General features: G+C 39.5%; 1 protein-coding gene across 6 annotated transcripts in view; it reads right to left on the bottom strand.

The window, feature by feature from the left end:
* celf1 (cugbp, Elav-like family member 1) overlaps positions 1-20080 on the bottom strand; it is a 33988-nt gene extending 13908 nt beyond the window's left edge. For 3 of the 6 annotated variants that reach the window (XM_084404365.1, XM_084404364.1, XM_084404362.1), the window contains exons 1-8: positions 19882-20074; positions 18048-18090; positions 7292-7414; positions 2277-2464; positions 1906-1988; positions 1623-1671; positions 1080-1214; positions 177-256 (exon numbers count right to left, since the gene is read on the bottom strand). In XM_084404365.1, coding sequence (XP_084260491.1) covers positions 177-256; positions 1080-1214; positions 1623-1671; positions 1906-1988; positions 2277-2464; positions 7292-7395 — 639 coding nt within the window. In that variant the 5' untranslated portion in view covers positions 7396-7414; positions 18048-18090; positions 19882-20074. Of the gene's footprint in view, positions 1-176; positions 257-1079; positions 1215-1622; positions 1672-1905; positions 1989-2276; positions 2465-7291; positions 7415-18047; positions 18091-19881 lie in introns of all 6 variants that reach the window. The other 3 variants (XM_084404363.1, XM_084404367.1, XM_084404366.1) reach the window with 3 other exon arrangements.
* Positions 20081-20505: the final 425 nt, after the last annotated feature.

Consider the following 20505-nt stretch of genomic DNA (forward strand, 5'->3'; position numbering starts at 1 on the left):
TTTGATCAATTTGCATCCTTGCTGAATAAAATACATTTACAAACTGTTTCAAATAAATGCTGTTCTTTTAAAATTTCTATTCATAGAATCCTGAAAAACGAAAAGAGATATAGATATATCTTTATACTATGCATTGGGGCATAGGCATTTATGAGTGTATGTGTATGTGTGTTTACCTCCATGGTCTGTGACTGGTGCATGGATTTGATGGCAGACTGGGCCATCTGTCTCGCTGTGAATGTGACGAAGGCACAGCCTGTGAACAGAGTTGACAAGTAAGAGAGTAGATCACAAAAGGACACCAACTTCTGTGTTTAAACCAAAAACCTAAATCCAATCAGGAACAATCAGGCAGAAACACAACCTCATCAAAAACGGGCCCGATTCAGGCCCAGTCTCTTTGGAAAACGGTTCGAGGGCTGCTGAGTCAAAATGGGTTGTGCCTATTACTTATGCAGTTCCCATGGTGATGGACAGCAAGTTCACTCAAGCTAATTCTAAAATAAATAGCGTGGGCCTGAATGTGCATAATGTTCCCTTGGTTACACTTTGGTTAACTTAAAAATCACAGTGATTCTCTACGCCACAGGTAAATGACAGCGAGAAACTAGGAGAATAAGTGGACAAGAAAAAAAAAAAAATTTAATTATCAAAGCGACTGTGCAAATATTCTCAATTTGTTGCATGCAGTTATGGTTATATAACCTCTAATATCAGTTGCCATGTTGAGTTTGGGATGAATGAAGCCATTTTCATCTGGGCCGACAGGAGCCAAATGAGTCTCATTTTTCTCTGATGGGTTGTGTCTGCAACTATTAGTTACGCAAACACTACCTCCTCAAAATAACTAAAATGAGAGAGTAACTGATGAAGATGTTTATTAGTGTGCTACCAGTGCACTGAAGGAAAGACTGCTGAAGTTAAATTAATGCGTGTATGGGCTAGAAGTCAAAACATTCACAGTACTGCCTCTATTCTCTCTCTCTTTTTTTTTTTTTTTAATTGGGTCACATGATGGGTGTATAATTTCCTTTGGCTGGTGATAATGACAATATACATGTGCTTGATAGAGTTCTCACCGCGGCTCAGTCCGTCAGGGCCTCTCAGTATACGGCACTCCTCAATTTGACCGTATGGAGAAAACATGAGCCTTATGTCATTCTCATTACACTTCTTTGAAATCATTCCAATAAACAGCTTTCTATCTTCTACCGCTGAAACACAAGAAAAGTGTGTTATGGCAGCACTGCCTCTGCACAGCTGTTCAACAGTCTTTGCTAACATTTCCTCGAACAATACACTACCGTTCAAACGTTTGGGGCCGGTAAGATTAAGATTAATTATCTTAATCTCACATTTAATCAAAAATACAGTAAAACAGTAATATTGTGAAATATTACTACAAATCAACAATTTTGGTAAAGCTGAATTTTCATTACTCATATGATCCTTCAGAAATCATTCTAATATAGTAAGAACTCAAGATGTTATCAAATGTTGAAAAGTTGTTGCTGAATTTTTTTTTTTTTTTGAGAAACTGATGAATATTTTTTTTCAGGATTCTTTGACTGACCCTAAACTTTTGAACGGAGAGTAACTTTGAGTAAATTCAAGTCACCCACCATTGTTTTTTTCACTGTCTGCAGGCTTCATCTGTATGGGATGATGCATCTGTGCAGAGAAAAATAATAATCACATGACTTATCAATACTGACATTTCCCATCCCCCATGAGAAATCAGCTGTTTGAAAAGCTTTAATAGTTTCTTCTGGGTGTACTAAAAAAATACATGTGTAGATTTGATGCATTTTTAAGAGCAATAAATATAAGGCGGCCATCTGAAGACACACATGAAGGATTAATGGATTATTGATACAATAAAATAAAAATAGATCCTTTTCTCACCCCTGGAAGAATCTTCATGTTGTGAAGGGCATTTTGTGCTTCTAACGCAGATTTACGGGTGTAATATGTGACAAAACAACAACCTGCAAATGCAATAAATGGTCTATGAACCAAGTCCAAGATGACAACATTTCCGCTGAGACCAATTTCTAGAACTGCGTTCCAAATCCTAGTGAGCAGCATTTTAAGGGATTGTTGGCACACTCCCAACATGAGGACTGTTCCAAAAAGTAGGCAACTTAATTGCTCTGCCACATAAGACAACTTGTTTATGCCAAGCTTTTTAAGCAGCACTGCATGTGTGTGTGCTATGTGCTCACTAGGATTTGGAACAGACCGTACAAGTCCGCAGTGTACTGACTGTCAAGTACCTTTACTCTGTGGGGGGTTCTGACTCCTGTCCCGAAGAACATTGATTTCATAAACTGCACCATAGGGCTCAAACAGCTCACGCAGCTGATCCTCTGACCACGTCCGGGGGACCTGACCCACAAACATCTTTATAGCATCAATGTCGGGCTGGTCTGGGTGGTCCAGAGACCCATTCATCTTCTTGGTTCTACAGAAAAGAAAAAAAACCTAAGTCTGTTTAACTAGTCTTAAGGACATGGCCCTCAATGTCTCCCTGACAGATGATGATACTCAAACATATTGCACATGGAAGGATGCACACAACAATCTCATATCGTGCCCACTGCCCAAGTATGAAAACCCCAAATTTACAACCAAGTCTTATTTACCAACAGCACACCGGTGTTAGACTAATCGGTCAGGCTGATTAAACCAGTTGATGATTGTTTTTTAGACCAAATCTTTTATTTGGCAGATAACAGTTTCCACTTGGTCAGCTTCGCCAATATATGATGCATTTGCTGTTCTCAGGTTGAGATGGGTAAATGGCTTGCAAAATAAGTACTTATTTCAACAGCTGCGTACATCTTATTTGCTATCACAAAAATGCTTTCTGTAAATAAATACTTTGTATTGCATTACATAATGATTGTCTATACCATTAGATCTCAGAACCAGCATCAGCCATTGAAAAACCCAAATTGATTGACCACTAGTCCAAACATGATCATTCAGATACAATTTCTTCTATATTCTGATTAGATTTCTTGTAAAACTGTAGCTGTGCGAATAAAAATTGTGAATGCTGCAGAGCAATTTAAACCGGTTCTCTTATGAAAAAAAAAAAAAACCGTTACTTATGTTACTGCTGCTTTATGTTTTACTAGTGATTAGCAATGCAAATTAGCAGAAAACATGGTACCTAAAGCATTCATGGCGGCATTATTAGCAAATTCTTCAGCCATTGTGTGAAGCGCAAACAAGAGTAAAATCCCTGCTCAAACAACATGTATGAAGCCTTAAAGTGATGGTTCGGAGTAAAAACAACCTAGGATCCTTTGCACCATGACCTCGAGCCAAACACCCCCCCAGAAGCCTTTTTTCCCTTGGTCGAACATTATTAAAGTTAGAGCTTATTTAGAGAAATCAGCCGAATGGCTTAGTGCAGATACTAATGGATCCAAGGATGCATCTCGTAAATTACCCCACTAATAATGCCCGGAATGGTTACACTACATCCTTATGCATCGCTTTCTGCCAGGACTTTTACATGCTTTTCCCAAACCACTGAAGTGGCGTTGACGTCCGGGTTAGCAGTAGCATGAGCCATCAGGCAAGTGTTATTTAAATAAACTCCTGATGTACTTACAAACTTTCCAATGCCTAGTTTTATGAGTACAGAGCCTATTTGTACTACTGTAGAAGTTTGGTACCATTCCGGGCATTATTAGTGGGGTAATTTACCAGATACAACCTTGGATCCGTTAGCGCCTGCACTAAGCCATTCGGCTGATATCTCTAAATAAACTCTAGCTTTAATAATGTTCGACCAAGGGAAAAAAGGCTTCTGGGGGGGGAGATTGAGGATTGTGATCACTCTCACAATTAAGAGTGATTTTACTCTGAACCATCCCTTTAAAATGGCTACACAAGATTTTCTGAGGTAAGCAATAACTGAAAATTGTTCATGCACTAACAGTTTTCAACTAACTGGATTTAAAGTCGTAATGAAATGGAAGCAGTGACAGATCTTTTCTTACATATTGTGACAAACATGTGAGTGTAACAGATTATCGAAAAAGACAAAATGGGCTTGGTTCTATGCATCAGTTGTTGATTGTGAAGATGTGGGCGTTGCACTCAAAATTGGAGGCAGATGAATGCGAGCTTGTAGGGGCAGAGTTTAAGCAGACTAAATGATTGCAGAAATCAAGCATCCGGAAATCTGGAAATCCATCTGCCGTTTTCACCTGAAGGTCCAGTAATGACATTGATTAAACATTACGAGGCCCAACATAAAAAAAAATAAAAATAATAATAATAATAATAATGAAACGTGTAGATTCACAATAACATAGATTTAGAAAGTAGATTTGGACCTCAGTCAATAAACCACCAAAAATGACATTAAAAAGAGAAAGGAAAATGTCAGATATCACAAAAGAATATCAAAGTCTGTGATGAGAATTAATTAAAAGAACATCTTGACACACTTCTGCTTGACAAGAGTAAAGCATGAGGGGAAGCAACGAGTGATGTCATGGACAGGCCTGAAGCACTGCTTCATCACTCTCTTTAGCAGCTGCTGATGATCAGTGGAGTGACAGATCACTTTACGAAAACACAGCATTGTCCTGCTGACAAAGAGCAGCATTAGCCAGAAGCTAAAAGCCAGATTAATGGCGTTTATTGATCAGAGAACAGCAGAGCTTATAAAACCTTCCACTTTGTCGATTTTCCAGCAACCAGAACTTGTTCATACAAGCAGATAACAGCCTCTCTAGAAGATCATCCAATCTGGGCCAGAGGAACATTGGGTGTTCACTGGGGCAAAAACATTTAAGTGCATGAACTGACCAGTTCCTGACTGTTGGGATTAGCTAAAGTCACAGAACATCAGAACACAATGTTGGAGAAGAATCAGAAGATTCTACCGATTCAACAAAAACTACTAAACCCGAATGGAAGAACAATCAGACAAACAGGAAGGAGATAATCAAGATGGTAGTCATCTCTTTCCCATTGCTGCAAATTAATATGAATAGTATATGAATGCTGCCTTCAATCTGAAAACTATTAGCAACAATGAACTCTGTTCTTTTTGGGTTATTTGTTATGCAAGAGATGCAGAGAAGGCAATTTACCATAGCTCTAGCTCAGTCAGCAGTTCCTGGCCCTGTTCTTGGCTAAATTGTTCCCTTTGAGGTTGTAAAACCTCACAGTGAGAATCACAAACAACCCTTGTGATTTTAATAAGACAAACACTGAAATGTTTTATTTCAGCATCCTGCAACAGCAAAGAATGAAATCTTGCGTTAACATAAATAATATACGGGGCAATACATCCTATCCTATAGGGAACAGCCAGGGAACAGCCACTCAAGATGGCGGAGTAAGTAGTAAAACAAGGATTTTTACTTTCCTTTCTAAAAAATGTGAGTGACTAACTCATTGACTATTTGAGAAATATAACCGAGTTCACACCACAGGTTTTTACAATGCCTCAATCATATAAAACATCCTCTCCAGATTTTTAACTTCTCTTTATTTGCTTTTCCTGGGCAGATTATGAAACGTCCAAATATCTTCATTTAGCAGATCCAACTAGTAGATCATACACAGTCAAAGTATTGGGCTTTTATTAAAGGAGAGGTTTCAGACTGGGCTGCGATTAGACAATACAGTCTAATAATAAAAACAACAACAACATGTTTACTACAGGATTAAGCAGTAAACATGAACTAGCATCCCTCACTGCAGGCCTCTGGCCATTGGGCATTGACTTTCAGCTCCTTAATACTGCCTGACATTTACATTTACTGGCTTTTCGGCTCAGAATAAGACGTAAACAAACCAGTAAATCACTTCGATTTTACAAACTACACTAATTAATAAAATTAAACAGTCTCTGTAGTAAAAAAAAAAAAAAATGAATACGGTGACACTCAAAAAAAAAAAGGAGAACTTAAGGTATTAGAGTGAAACCCAAATCAAGTTACACCAAGCTGAACACTAAAGTCTGTACTCACACTGGGTTGGAAGTCAAACTGCAATGGTCCACCATCATCTCAGGAAGAAAATCCAGCTTAAAGGAAGCCATTTTCTTCAGCACTTCACCAATCAGTAAGTCTCAAATGAACACTGACAGAATCCACAAAAAAGCACTTGTTTACACTTAAACAGCCACAGCAACTATCCGTCTATACAACGTCTCTCAAGGTTCAGAAGTCGTGAGAAGTGACATGGGAACAGCTGAGAGAGAAAGGGAAATGTACACCTCATGGAGGCTGATCAGACCCCACAAAACTCAAATCGACATGGAGCAAAGAGAGACAACGATGAGGCTCGGCACTGTGCTGGATGACAAACACAGGCCGTAGCTCTGGTCACTGGGCTGGGACTGAGGATTAGGACGGGCCCGACGGGCCACTAAAAGCTGCACCCCTGCTTCCACAAAGGAAAGTGCTGATGGAGGGGGACTTTTTTGTGAGTTTTTCTCTTAGCAAAGCAGAAAGGAGTGCAGTGTCAGATAAATAAAGCGTCAGATTGATGCTGATAAGCGTGAGTGAGCGGCAGGAATGAATGGGGACGGGCAGCTCTCTGGTAATCCCCGAGCTGAAGCGCCCCTAGGACACAATCGTGTTCCGGCAACGGGCCACGAACGGTGCACTGTTCCAGCATGGTGGGGGTGGCGGAAGGGAGGGAGGAACGTGCTGCTCGGGGTCATGCAACATGGGTCATTTTATAAGCTTGCAGTCAAAGGTGTCAAACAAAACAAGCCACAGGCAGCCTGAGGTATACTATCAAGTCTTGTTTAGCACAAAAACACCAATGGCCCTATAATAAGTATATAACAAATAACATTCAAATGCCTTGATTGGCAAAAAAGTGTGTTGATGGTTTGTAAAATGATGATTCGTTCAGAAAATAATGCATATAAATAATTTATGCAGGAATATATAAAAGGGTGTTAAATATAAGGATGTATGTAAGGATGTTTCCTTACAAAAATGTTTCAGCAATTAATCAGAATGTTATCATTTTTTTCTTCCTCAACAGTCTGTCTCAGATATTCAAATAGGCCATGACATCATCGCTAGTCATGCAGTGACATCTGGTGGGCTGCTCACTGCAGATATGCTTACTATTTAGAAAAAGGAGCAATGACAAAATAAGAGCAAGTTATTTTTTCTTCTCATTCCAGCTTCAAAGAGAAGCTGCTTAAAAGACTTGTTTCCCACTGAGGGAAAACCTGTAGATGGAGGGTATCCTCACACCCCTGGGGTAAAAGGATGTGGAGTGTATGTGTTCTTACCCGCCAAGGGCAGGTACTTCCACAGCAGGAAGGGAAAGCTCGCATTGAGGTTGCCCGATCTGCGCTGTGGTCAGGTAGAGGGCTTCAGCGTCGATGCTATCCATCCAGTGACTTTGTTAAATGCTACAGAAACACACCAAACATTACAGGACACACACATCAGACACACATACACAGGTAAACATAAACTGGAAAGGAAAAAGAAAGAGACGTCTTCTGACAGAATAGACAGCATGCAAACCTCATGTCACAAAACTGCATGCACACAGAAAACACATATGTAGGAGACTGAGAAGACACTTCCTGGATGATCTGAACATAATCATGTAAATGACGGACTATAATCTGAGAGGAAGCTGTTGTCACTTTCATTGGAGGTAATCCGTTTGTAGAGGCTCAAACACAAAGGTTTGTCACATTAAAAAAGGGAAAAAATGGTCTCCAAGCTCAGACCAAACCAGATGTTCAGCCCAAAGTATATTTTCAATTTACTTTTAACAAAGAGTTACTGAAAGGAGTGTATATGACTGTAACAGCACTGTGTAAAATACTACTCTGCTGAGAAACAAAATATAAAGTCTCACATACCCAACCAGTAGCAAAAAAAGATTCACCAATCAGATCTGTGGTCAAAGTAAATACAACTGATACATCAGTAACATAATATCAGTGTTTATAATATACAGAAATGTACAAGTGCATAGGATCACTATCATGGTGAAACAACCAGACCACAATGACAAGACAGAATTTTCATTTTTGGGTGAACTATCCTTTTAACGTGTATGAACATTAATCTGAACAAAACAATTCGCTAGAATGAATCTGACATTCCAACACTGCATTTGAGCACATACACTACACAACTTTTAAAATATGAACAGATTTTAAAACACTAGGCATCATACACTTGCCGACTTTGTATATATTTACAGAGGAAATTACCGGGCATCATACTAAACGACTAAGGATCACACTAAGTCAGAAGAGAACAAACTCACACAGAAACACATGCTTTGTTGCTAGGAGACGCATGACAAATGAAAACAATGTGTTCTAAAATCTGCTCAAAATATTAAACATGTTTGATGTCCTACAACGGCATGGAAACAAACTTTGAAGCTAAAAATAAAAAATAAAGATTTGGAGTCTGACCATCATACACTACACTGTTTTCTGTGAAATCGGTTTTAAACTGCAGACTGGCTAGGGATGACAATTTACACAAATTCCCATGATCGATCGTCATTTAAATTAACGATCAATGAATCAATGAATCGTTAGCCTTAATATTGCAATATACGTCTACTGCAGTGGCATATAGCTAACAGCATGACATTGACAAGGTGTGCAAATGCTGCTCAAAACGCCATGTTTCTCACCAAATGAATGAGAAGGGTTTTTAGTCTAAATAAAGGGCTAGTGGGATTGTAAGATGAGTCAATATGATTGATCATTTAATTAAATTACTCATTTAATAATCAAATATAACGACTAATAGCCTACAACATGTCAATGCCGCCTCAGATGCGTGCTAGTCAGAATGTGTAACTCCTGTTTGTGGACGCGATCTTTGATTAATCGTCAGCATCCCTGAGACTGACTATGGGGCTGTTTACACCTGGCCACTTCATGCGTTTTCACAGATCGGATAGCTATCTGATTTATCAAAACGATTCCATTTACACCTGGTCACATAAATGTGTTTTTGCGAAACGGATTTAAATCCGATCTTCAATTCCCGCGCTATATGCAGATTTACTGGAGTGCACGTCACCAAAAGCAACAGATATGAACTGCATTTTATTGATCATCAGCTAAAATTTCAAAATCAAAGTCCGCAATAAGAGAGAGCAGCAACAGCCCTGGTAAGATCATTTCGTTTCTTTACTTTTAATGATGATGATTAAGTTAAGCGTCTGCGACTCACTTTCACTTTGATTCGCGATAGTTTGCACGTTGGCTTAATGAAGAGATGCTCAGCTTCTCATCTGCTGTGACGCGAGTGTTCCAGTAGCGTCGTCATATCTGGCTATAACATTACATATAGCCTATAACACTCTCACACGTTTATTTTTTTAGCATAGAGTACAATTTGCATATGTGGTTTCAACAACCAGATGCATTTACACTTGTCCAGTTTCGTCTGGAATGTGGCCCAGACCACCTCCTGAAGTGGTTTGAGCGATCGGATTCAAATCCGTCTCGAATGCGTTTTGGAGGGCGTTTACACCTGGTCTTTTCACGATCGGATAGCTATCCGATCTGAGAAAACGCATGAAGTGGCCAGGTGTAAACAGCCCCTATGACTTTCACCAAATAGCATCAACTTGTCCAGACTGTAAATCTGGGGGGAAATCTGGGCAAAAGTTGTGTAGTGAATTCCAGCCTTTAAAAACAGTAAATGTAACATTTAGAGGGAAATAAAAACTACCTTGATACCAAAGTCTACACTATTTCTGAACTACGGTAAGGCTTCCAAATTACCACTAGTAGCACTGCAACTTTTGGAAAGCTGCCTGATTCTCAACACTGTACACATCAATAATTTATCTTCCCTTTGGGAAACTCATGCCATGCAGCTGTGATGTGGCTTCTGACCCTGGGAGCGAAGTGAGAATGCTCTAAGACCACAGGCCATGTTTTAATGACTGATGAGTGACTGTGTGGCTTATTCATGGACTGTCTATGTAAGGCAGTGTTATAGGCCTTTGGGGTGGAGGTGGGGGGGGGCAGAGCATATGGTGCGCAGTTCATCTAACAACAAACTCACTCTCGAACACCGGCACAGACAGAGAGCACTCTGGACAAATGGAGTAATACCGAAGCATCTGGAACGACCCAGCAGCTGAGAATACAACACACACACAGCTGACTGATCAGAGAAAGGGGTATAGATGGACAATTACAAACCTCCCATCAGTATAGGGCACTACCTCCATCCTGTTCCTCTCTGTATGACTACAAAAATAACAACTTGTACTACTACATCCTGATCAGAGCACCCCACGCCAGCCGTTCAGAATGCCAAGGGTCATAAACTGCCGACCAACACGGACAGCTCACTCACTGTCCAAAACAGAAGGTTACTTCATGGCAGAAATTAAAATGGCCACAATTCTATTGGAAATAGAACAGCAAATAGTGTCCAAATTATTCTAATGAAGTTGTCCGGGTTCACTTCACTACCTTGAGTGCATATTTGATTTCTGTGACGTGCAGGGCATTAGACGCCACATCAAAAATACAGAAAGCATCTTTGCCAAGATCCAAAGCAGCTTAGAGAAATCAATCAGGTATAATCAATCAATTCAGCCATTGGTGCATTAACCCTCCATTAATTCTGTTTGTCCTGCAAACCTAACACATACTGGACGTTTCACAAGCTCATGGTTTACCATTATGTAAAAAAGAAAGCAAAGTATCTGAAACTACTCAAATGTAGCATTTCGCAGCGATTCCTGAGGTCTGATTGGTTAGCATTAGGACAGCATGCCGTTCAGACAGGCAAAATAAAGTGAAACTATATTTGAAAGCACGCAGAGACGCCTGAATTACTTTTATGCAAGATGTGCTGATCTGACATGTACATAACATTATAATGAGAACACCACTGTAACAGAAATGTGTAATTTCTTTGCGCTTTAGTTGCCTGACCGTGTTTCAGCGTTGTCGTCAAGGGAAAAGCGCACGCAACTTGTAATATTACTTTCAATCATTTTTTCTCGTCGTCATTTTTCAACAGTAGGCCTAAAATAGGACTGCATGATATTGAAGAAAAATGCGATAACTCGTTAAACAGTGCGATATTCAATATGAGCTATGATAATACAGTAAGTGTGTAAAACAAATTTTTATTATTGTAAATACATTTAAAAACCGTGATATTTTTATCGGTGTACGGCTTCACATTACGTGGGGTTTTTCCTGCATAGAGAATTACAAAGAGGCCGTCTCCGTCAAATTTCGTGCCGCCTCCGGCTGTCGACAAAACTATCGACTACAGTCACATGCTCAGATACCCTTTTCCACCGACACGGTTCTGTTGCGGGTTCCTGGCCTGTGTCCATTCTCCAAGCTTACGATAGTGATGCGCGGATCGCGTTATATCTGCGGATACTGCAGATGTACTGCAACGTATTTCTCTTAAGGGAAAAGCAATCAAGGAAAACATTTCTAGAGCACCTAGAGGTCATTATATAAAACACAAAGGAAAAACCCTACATGAGATTGCTTTATAACTTAACAGCTTTAACTGAAAATATACACAAGCTTAACATAATTATTCTGATAAGAGTGGTTTCCAACAATGATGTAATGAAACAGTGATATTTTTAAGTTTGAAGGGAGTAAAGCCTGTGTTTAGGCTATTAAAGAAATGTAATTTTGCCAAACTAAAACTTTTATTTTAAATAAATGTTCATTTACAACACCACAAACAAACAGCAGCCACAGTTTCTCCTGAACCAAAACAACAAGCTTACTGTCATTGCATGCCACGTCGTAACCGTAATTACAAGATGGCATTGGCAACCCGTGACATTCTACCCAGAATTGTTCACGTCCTCAGACTCTGATTTATGCATTTCAATGGCAACACTATCAATGCCGAAATTAAACTGCAGCAGTCAGGTAGTACAAGTAAGAGCTCTGTAAGTGGTTTATGTTCATTATTATTGTAATGGTATGTGCTTTGAGAAATTTAACAGCGTCTCTCGTGACGCTTTGCAGACTCTGCTCTGGCTGTGTGCACTCATGTGTTTGAGGAGGCGTGGCTTTGGGGACGCTCTGAAGGGAGGGTGGGTTCTCATGCTTTCAAAGATAGCTCGTTATTGCTAACATCTCAGAAATTGCCTACCCTACCTTTAAGCACACAGATGATAGTAGGTTTATTAGGCTGATGTCACTTTAAGAGCTGCATAGATCCAAATTATTGTTACATGCACACTTTCTTTCTCAGTTGTTTAGTCCACTTAAGACATAACCGACTGCGTTTACTCACCAAGACAGGCGTTTTGACAATTGTGTGTGTATTTGGCCATGTAAGCTACGGAAGAGAATTGAATTTAGGATCACACGCTGTTCGAGAGGCAGCTTCCTGTGTGCGAGTACTTTGCTTATTGCATTAAATAACATTAAGCATGTCACATGTAAGTAACATTTATGCGACCTGTCTACTCTCTGCGTTGACCTAAAACTTGGACTTTTTGTAATCTTTTCGAGTACGAATATCACGCAGTTATCACAAGTTGTTGCGATATGTACATTTGTGATATTTCGATATATCGTGCAGCCCTAATGAGAACACTATAATGTTGTGAATTAACTTAGTTCAAGTTCACTTGCATTTGCGTCCTTGAATGAATGAGGCATTTATATAGCGCTTTCATATGTACTACTGTACACCCAATCATATCAGGAAATCTCTTCTCAACCACCACTAGTGTGCAGAATCCACTTGGATGATGCGACGGCAGCCGCAGTACAACGGCGCCAGTGCGCTCACCACACACCAGCTATAGGTGGAGAGAGAGAGAGAGAGAGAGTGATAGAGCCAATTCAATGTAAGGGTCTTTGCAGAAACCAGTTGTCATGTTGGCGCTTATGTTGTGCATGTAGGATATCAGATTAATCTCACATGCGTCATATAGAAAGGGCTTCAGTTTACTGGTGTTCATTCACTCTTCAGCTTCACCTCATGCAGATATTGCTTTTAGATGTTTCTTTTTTGAAAACATGCATTATTGATAATCTAGTGTTATTTTTCTAGTCTTATTTTTATAAACATTTTCATGTCATTTTTATTTGTCTACATTAGTTTTCATAACAGTATTTTAACTAAAATATTAATAAAATTGAATATCCCACATTTCTGTCACAATACCATGGTGCAGTTAGTGTTACTACAGTAAATTGTGGCAATTTTGTAGATTGAAAGCCTTCTGACTGTATTGTTGCGCACAGTGTTTCTCTTGTTTTTCTGTGCCATTTCATCAGGCTTTAAACTAGTTTAAATCCCCAAGACATTTGTGTTCTTCACTGAATTCAAGCGCTGACACTGGATCTCACAGCGCTGTTTAGTGGTCGCGTGACTAAGACCGATCAGCATGTAAACGCATCTGCTTTAGTAAGCTCGTGCTGCACTGCCATATGAACTCTGAGCCGAGCGGATAAATGGTCCGTGTAGTGCATGGTTCAAATGAGTAGCGCTGTTTCATTCCGCTTTTGGAGCGTAAACATTATGTCGAGCATTTATTTAACTTATCGTTTTAGAGGAAAATTATTATCGCGATAATTATCGTTATTGTTTTATCACCCACCTATCGTCTAACTAAACACACTGGGATGCTACAGCATTAGGCCCGTTCCACAATAAAAAATTAAATACAATACACCCCAAAATTAAAATTCTGTCAACTCCAGTCATTATGGTAAACATGGAAGCTCAACCATGCTTGCTTCACAAGCAAGAAACAGTGAGGTTTGTTCTCGCACAGAGCAAGCAGAGTTGAGCTTCTGTGTTTACTAGCGATGCACCAATATAATTGTATATCGAAACCCAAGTTAAGTTTTCATTTAGCCGAATACCAAAACCAGAAATAAACTTTGGGTAGTTCAATGTGTACTTGAATTCTTGTGTTCTCAGGTGATAAATTAATTATTGTAGTGCTTTTTTTTTTTGTCAATAAGCCAGTTCTTGATATTTCAGATACATATATATTTCTCTAGCACAGTGGTTCTCAAACAGGGCCCTCGACAAACCTCCAAGGGGACCTCAAGGTGACTGTGCAGAACAGACTGCAAAAACTAACCCGACAGACGCTCAAAAACGGCTCACCGGCAGCTTGGTGTGTCCAGGCATTTAGTCTCACTAAAATGGTCTTTTTGGACTGAAGAGGGAATTGAGTTAGGTTTATTTCAAAAGATCAAGAATAAAGATTTTTTTCAAGAGAGAGTGCTGTGCACATTTCCCCTTTTTTCTTTTTGGACATCTGCCTCCAGCAGAACCACCCGTTTCACTGCCAAACTGGAGAAAACTCACAGCCAACTCAACCTCTGATGATGACAAACTCCAGCTTAAATTCATGTGCAACAGAAAGTCAGGCTGCGTCTTAGGATACTGAAATGTGTATCAAAATGAACAATGATACAGACCAAGCATGTGCGCATGGTGACAACACGCATAATATAAGATATAGTCCCTTCCTTCACTACATGCAATAAAGAAGTTTTTTTTTTATGAAATACAATGTAACAATATTGTCATACTTTGGAAATGTTTAAATCAGGGCTGAATACAGCCAAAATGGCTGAAAAACTGAATTCAAATTTTATTCTTAAATATTACTAATATTCAAATTATATTTGAATGAAATTTCAGTTAGAGGGAAAAATGCTTTTGGCTTGTCTCCTGAGGCCACAAGAGGGCGCGATGAGCAAAACCAAAAAAAATTAAAATTATTGTAAGCAATGAAATAATGTGGCTGTGTCTGAAAGAAAAAAAAACCGCTGCCTTTGGAGGATGCAATCCAAGTTAGGAAGGCACATCCGGATCTAATGCTAGCATCGCTTCCTGTCTCCTGAGACACCTTCATCTGATACATTTTTACATAACGATATTCTTTGCTACCTCTGATATCCCACAATCCAAAAATAAAGATGGCGTCTAAAAGTTATAGTTGGTGGTCAATTTGAGTGTAAATGTAAGTTTTTGACCAACAGCAAGAAATTACTATTGTAGTAATTAAATATTTGCTTCATCACCAAAGCTCGCTGTTTTTTCTATAGATCATTAAACCGTTACGCTGCCTGAGAAGTCTGTCCGAAATCAATTTGTGCGCAAATGCTTTAAATATAATTTTTTTGAATTGCATAAACAATTATGAGCATAAGAGCATTGGGTATTTATGAATAGTTTTAGGCAAAGAGTCGAAATGCCAATCACACAGAGTGGCTTTTGTGTTTAAAGACATGCCATGCAGTGGAATGAAAAAAAAGACAACAACAACAAAGTCTTGAGACATGTTTTTACATGGCTCTCGTGCGAGACGCGAGTGCAAGAGTCGAAGATGTCCATCTAGCGTATGTTTACGTAATGGAAAAGCAGCACAGAAAATGAGTTGTGTGTGAATGGCTAGGTAACCTGTTTTCACATAACCACGATCTTCTCCGCATTGAGCTTCTCTATTTCTGCAATGTTTTGTATCTAGAGCAGGGATGGGCGACTTTGGTCCTGGAGGGCCTTTGTATCTAGAGCAGGGATGGGCGACTTTGGTCCTGGAGGGCCACTGTCCTGCACAGTTTAGCTCCAACTCTAATCAAACATATCTGAACATGCTAATCAATGTCTTCAGGATTACCAGAAAGCTACTGGCAGGTGGCTTTTAGCAGGGTTGGAGCTGAACTCTGCAGTACAGTGGCCGTCCAGGACCGAAGTTGTCTATCCCTGATCTAGAGGGTTCAACTGGATAGGCTAACAAAAACATTAAAACGCAACAACGCCATCATCGCCTCTCGTGTGCCACGACACACACCTAAAATTTGAGTGCACTGTTTTTGCATTCTAGGTGAATTTTATTTTAAATTGGACAAATATTCAGAATTTATTTTGACAGCCCTAGTTTAAATGTATAGGAATAATTATTCAGGTCTTTAATGGCATTCATTACCCACATTAGCAGGAGCATAAACAGGAATGTTCCCGACAGGTGCTGCTGCTGACCTCCATGTGGTAACTCCCTCCTGGAGAGCGTTGTCATGATTTAACAGCTGCCATGGTGCAGCAACTGTCAGACACGAATTTACCACAGCGAAATCTGACAGAAGTCAAAGCTAAAGAGCTTTTTGCCTGAAAGCATTAGCATGTTAAGTACAAAATGAAACTGAAGACTTTCAGTGGCTCAGTACAAGTATTTTAGTCCCCTCATGAGTGTCTTAAAGGTAACGCAGTAGATGATTGATGGCTCCTTTAAAGAGCCTGCACTCTGACACACTTCCCTTCCCCCTGTAATGGAGACATAAACCCCCCTGACTTTGCGCTAAGCGCTCAAACTCACGCCTACAATTGCACTCTAGACTCTCCAGCCGAACGCTCTTCTGAAAACCCTCAGTATTTATGTAAATACACACTCAAATATGAGCAGAGTCTGACGGAATTGTCAGCCCTCAGTTGAAGATAATGGAGGTGTTGCCATGCAGGACAAAAATCCAACTGCAAAGAACAGCCCACCATAGCAGCATCAACTCACAAGCGTGCGTGTGTGCGCACTAACTAGTAACCAAGGAAACGGTTTGTCCTCAATTCGGAGCACTAAACACCAAGGAACAGGGAGTTCATTTCATACAATTTTGCTTCACGCAGCTCTCTAATAGCATGACAGAAATTGACAAAAATGGAGGTGCAAAATCCTAAATGACAATAGACCTCCACATGTGTGACTAATACATCATTTAAGCTGACATACACCAACAATAATTATCCAAACGCTAGCAGAAAAACATCCAAAAACAGAGAGGACTGCGGTGTAAGAGTTTGCACAAATGACACTGCTGGCTCTCATTAAAAGTTAAATGCTCAAGGATCTACAAGCACTGAATGTCCAAATAGTCGGAGGAACACAGGCCACAACTACTCATTTCTATCAAAGAGACTTGAATAGAAACTGAAGTTCAAAGATCAGTATAATTGTTTTGTTTTACACAGTGACGTTCTCAACAGGCATGCGATCAGGCTTGAAAATAACGAGGTTTCATTTGTGCCAAAAATAAGTTGACTAATTTGTGCTTTATACTACACGTATGTCCTTGTCTACAGTCACTGCCTACTTGTTCAGATAAATTAGTATATGTTGATATGTATGTTGTTCTCTGTTTATGTCATTGTTCTGTCATTGTCTTCTGACGTCTTTACTGTTGTCGTCCTCACTGTACTCTTGCTCTGTCATCTTTACTGTTGTCTATGGAAGGCGGTTTCAAAAAAAGGCGGTTTGTGCCCGTGTGTACAGATATAAAAACAAAAAACAAAATACAAAATCTTATCTGCCAGCAAAGTGTGCAAAATAATTGCATTCATTCATGTGTGTGGAAAAAAAAACTTGTTAAAATGATTTCACGCATTTAACGCGCCCGCCACAGACTTACGGTCATCTTACATTTCATACAGTTGACTGGTGACAAACATGAAGCAGGGCAAAAACTCACTGCGTAATGGAGTCTATAGAATGCAGTTAGAATTCACCTAAAATTCAAGATATTGGGGCAAAAATGTCCATGTATGAGTTGTCTCATATTTATCATATGATCTAGTTAAGCAATATCACACAGTGCTGTTTTTGTACGGACAGAACAAGACTACAGTAAGGACGACAGAGAAAGACGACAGTAAAGACGTCAGAACAAGAGTACATAAACAGAGAACATATGTCAAAATATACTGGTTTTAATCATTATTGTAGACATGGACACATATAGTATACGTATAGAATAATGCACAAAGCAAGCTACTCATTTCTGGCACAAATGGAACCTCATAGAAAATAAACTGAAAATCAACTCATTTGCGACTTCTCAAACTAATCTGTTGGCTGAACATTTGTGTGCGCAGTCTGATGATTCTAGTCAAATCATGTTCTTCTGAGCGCCAGTCATTTGGAATATGAATACCTACCTTTCCCACATTCACGCATGACATTGTGATGTCTCACTTAACAAATAGTCCATTGTAATACATCCTAACACAAAAGTGAGAACCACTTACCCTCTCTGTGGCCTTGCTTTTCTGAAACGTTGCTCCCGTCAACCTGCAAAAAGAACGTAGCATGGTTAGACCGGCATTTTATCAGTGAACATCTGTGATGATTCCCAGTATTTGCGGACTTGCTGTCCTTTACCTCCATTACCATGCTTATTTGTATTATTTATACTGCCTCTATTAGAGTTGGGTTTTCCTTTTAATAATTCTGGGAGACAGACAGATCTTACAAGAGAGTCAATGCTGCAGAATTTGCCAATGTCAGATAAGGACTAAACAGGTCGGTTACAACTGGCCTTGAACTGGAATGAAGAATAATAAAATGCAAACGCAGAATACAAGCATATAGCCTATTGCCCCTCTACATTAAGATAATATAAATTTTCAGTGCAACATTTTTACTTTATTCTCACAATGCTAGCTGTGTATTTTTTCTAACTGGTTATGTGTATGCCATAGGGTGTATATTAGTATATACTATCTGTATAATTACAATGTATTAGTTGGAGGAAGATTCATATTCATTACAACATTATGGCTAAATTATCCCGTTAACAATCTCAGCCAGGTTAAAGAAATCAAGTTCATTATCAAACAGCAGAATTAGACAAAACACCAAAGATCCAATTTCAAGCAATGTATCAGCCTATGTTGTCTTTTCCCTGAAAAGCTTTTACCTACAAGGCACCCATTCTAGACATAACTCATTTCTATACCAAACTACAACTGAAGGTCACAACACAACATAATAAAGCATTCCCAACAGAACACAGTCCAGTCCACATTAGATTACCACTGCATTAAACACCGACTAGTCCTGATAATGCAGATTCCTTAACTCTTGTTCAAAAAGCTTTAAAAATGCCTTATTCCTTTATAACGGTTTGGCTTGGAAATAAAAGGACAATAGTCCATTGTTAAGCTCTTATCAAATGATAGTGATAGTTCACGTGACAGTCCTGAACAGCAGCAGCTTTCTGTTCAGCAGGCCTCCGTGCTCAAAAACCAGCAGGCCAGAAACTAATACCTCTCACTGCATTTAACTTTACACATTTTGTTGACATACTTTGTGGAAATAAGCAGCAACATAAGCAAGTTTTAAATTTAATTAGATACAAACACAGACACTGAGTGTGATGATCTCAGAAGTACTTTTGCATGTTGTATTTGTATTTCATTAGCACGTTAGCTTTGAAACAAGCCAGTAAAAGGACTACCAGGTAGAGACATTTAATTCGCAGCAAGTACTAGGAGTCGCTAGTTTAACTTGCTATGATCGATACTTCCAGAGATTAAGACACACAGCTGCACGGTACTTGCAAAAGGAGATTTTTGCAAATGGAGAACATGACAGGCTCTGTGCTAAAACTTAACACTGCTACTATACGAACACATTTGCTTCGTTCATTTGAATTTAGCCGGGGAGTGACCATGCGTTTTCCAACAGAACCTCTAACGTTAGTTACTTAATTTCCAGACCGATCGCTGTGAAAATACATGCGATGTTAAGACCGCGTGTGCAACACAGGGAACGACCTGTGTGAGAGTTCTGCTCATCACCTGCACCGTTTTAATTGCGTTGCATCATTGTTAGACTTCTGTGACGCTAAACTTAGCAGAACAGCTCGGACAACACGCCGAAGTTACACAGGTTTAGATTACTCTTGACGCAACCGTGCATGTACTACTGACCAAACCAGCATCTTTAACCGAAATTAGCACTATGGGCTCGCGGTGGTCGATGTGCTCTTACATAATGACGCATGTTAACGCGTGCTAGCGACCGTAAACAACCACCAGTTAGCTCGCGCAGCTACAACCGTGAACAATCAACACTTACCCTCGATGCCCCCTTTTTCAAACGGAGGGAACTGAGTAGGTATGGTGTGCTGACACAGGGGAATTATTGTTTAGTGGGATTTGTGAATTAGTTCTTTTTCTCAGATTACGTCTTCCCACGACAACCTACTTTCTGGGTGAAACAGGGACGGTGCAAAATGGCTGTCTTTCCTGCATGCACCATCACATTTATTAAAAGGGGATTGGGGTGGAGCCTCTGTCGAAATGTACTGGGCAAATATGTACTTTTGGAGACAAAACGTTGATAGACGTGACTATAACAACAAATTCTTTTGGTCTTTTATGACAAATTGCCATATAAATACTTAGAACAGAAGTTATAAGGAATTGGTTGAAATACGCCCCCCTTCTTAAAGAGACAGATACACGTTTCTCTCACGTGGTCGCTGAAGTCAATAAAAACCCAAAAGGCCTGCGCGTGTGATATGGAGATAAACATCAAATGTGTGCAACTGACAGACTGGTTAACGTGAATTGTCCTTTTAATGTCTGTACAGTTGTGTTGGTATTATTATGTGTTTTATTGTAGAATGCGTTATATAATGCATTCACAATGCCAAATAATCCTAAGAAAGCACAAATACATTTTATCCACACTGTAAAT

This window comes from Rutilus rutilus (genome assembly GCF_951802725.1).
Source record: "Rutilus rutilus genome assembly, chromosome: 3".
Classification (NCBI taxonomy): domain Eukaryota; kingdom Metazoa; phylum Chordata; class Actinopteri; order Cypriniformes; family Leuciscidae; genus Rutilus; species Rutilus rutilus.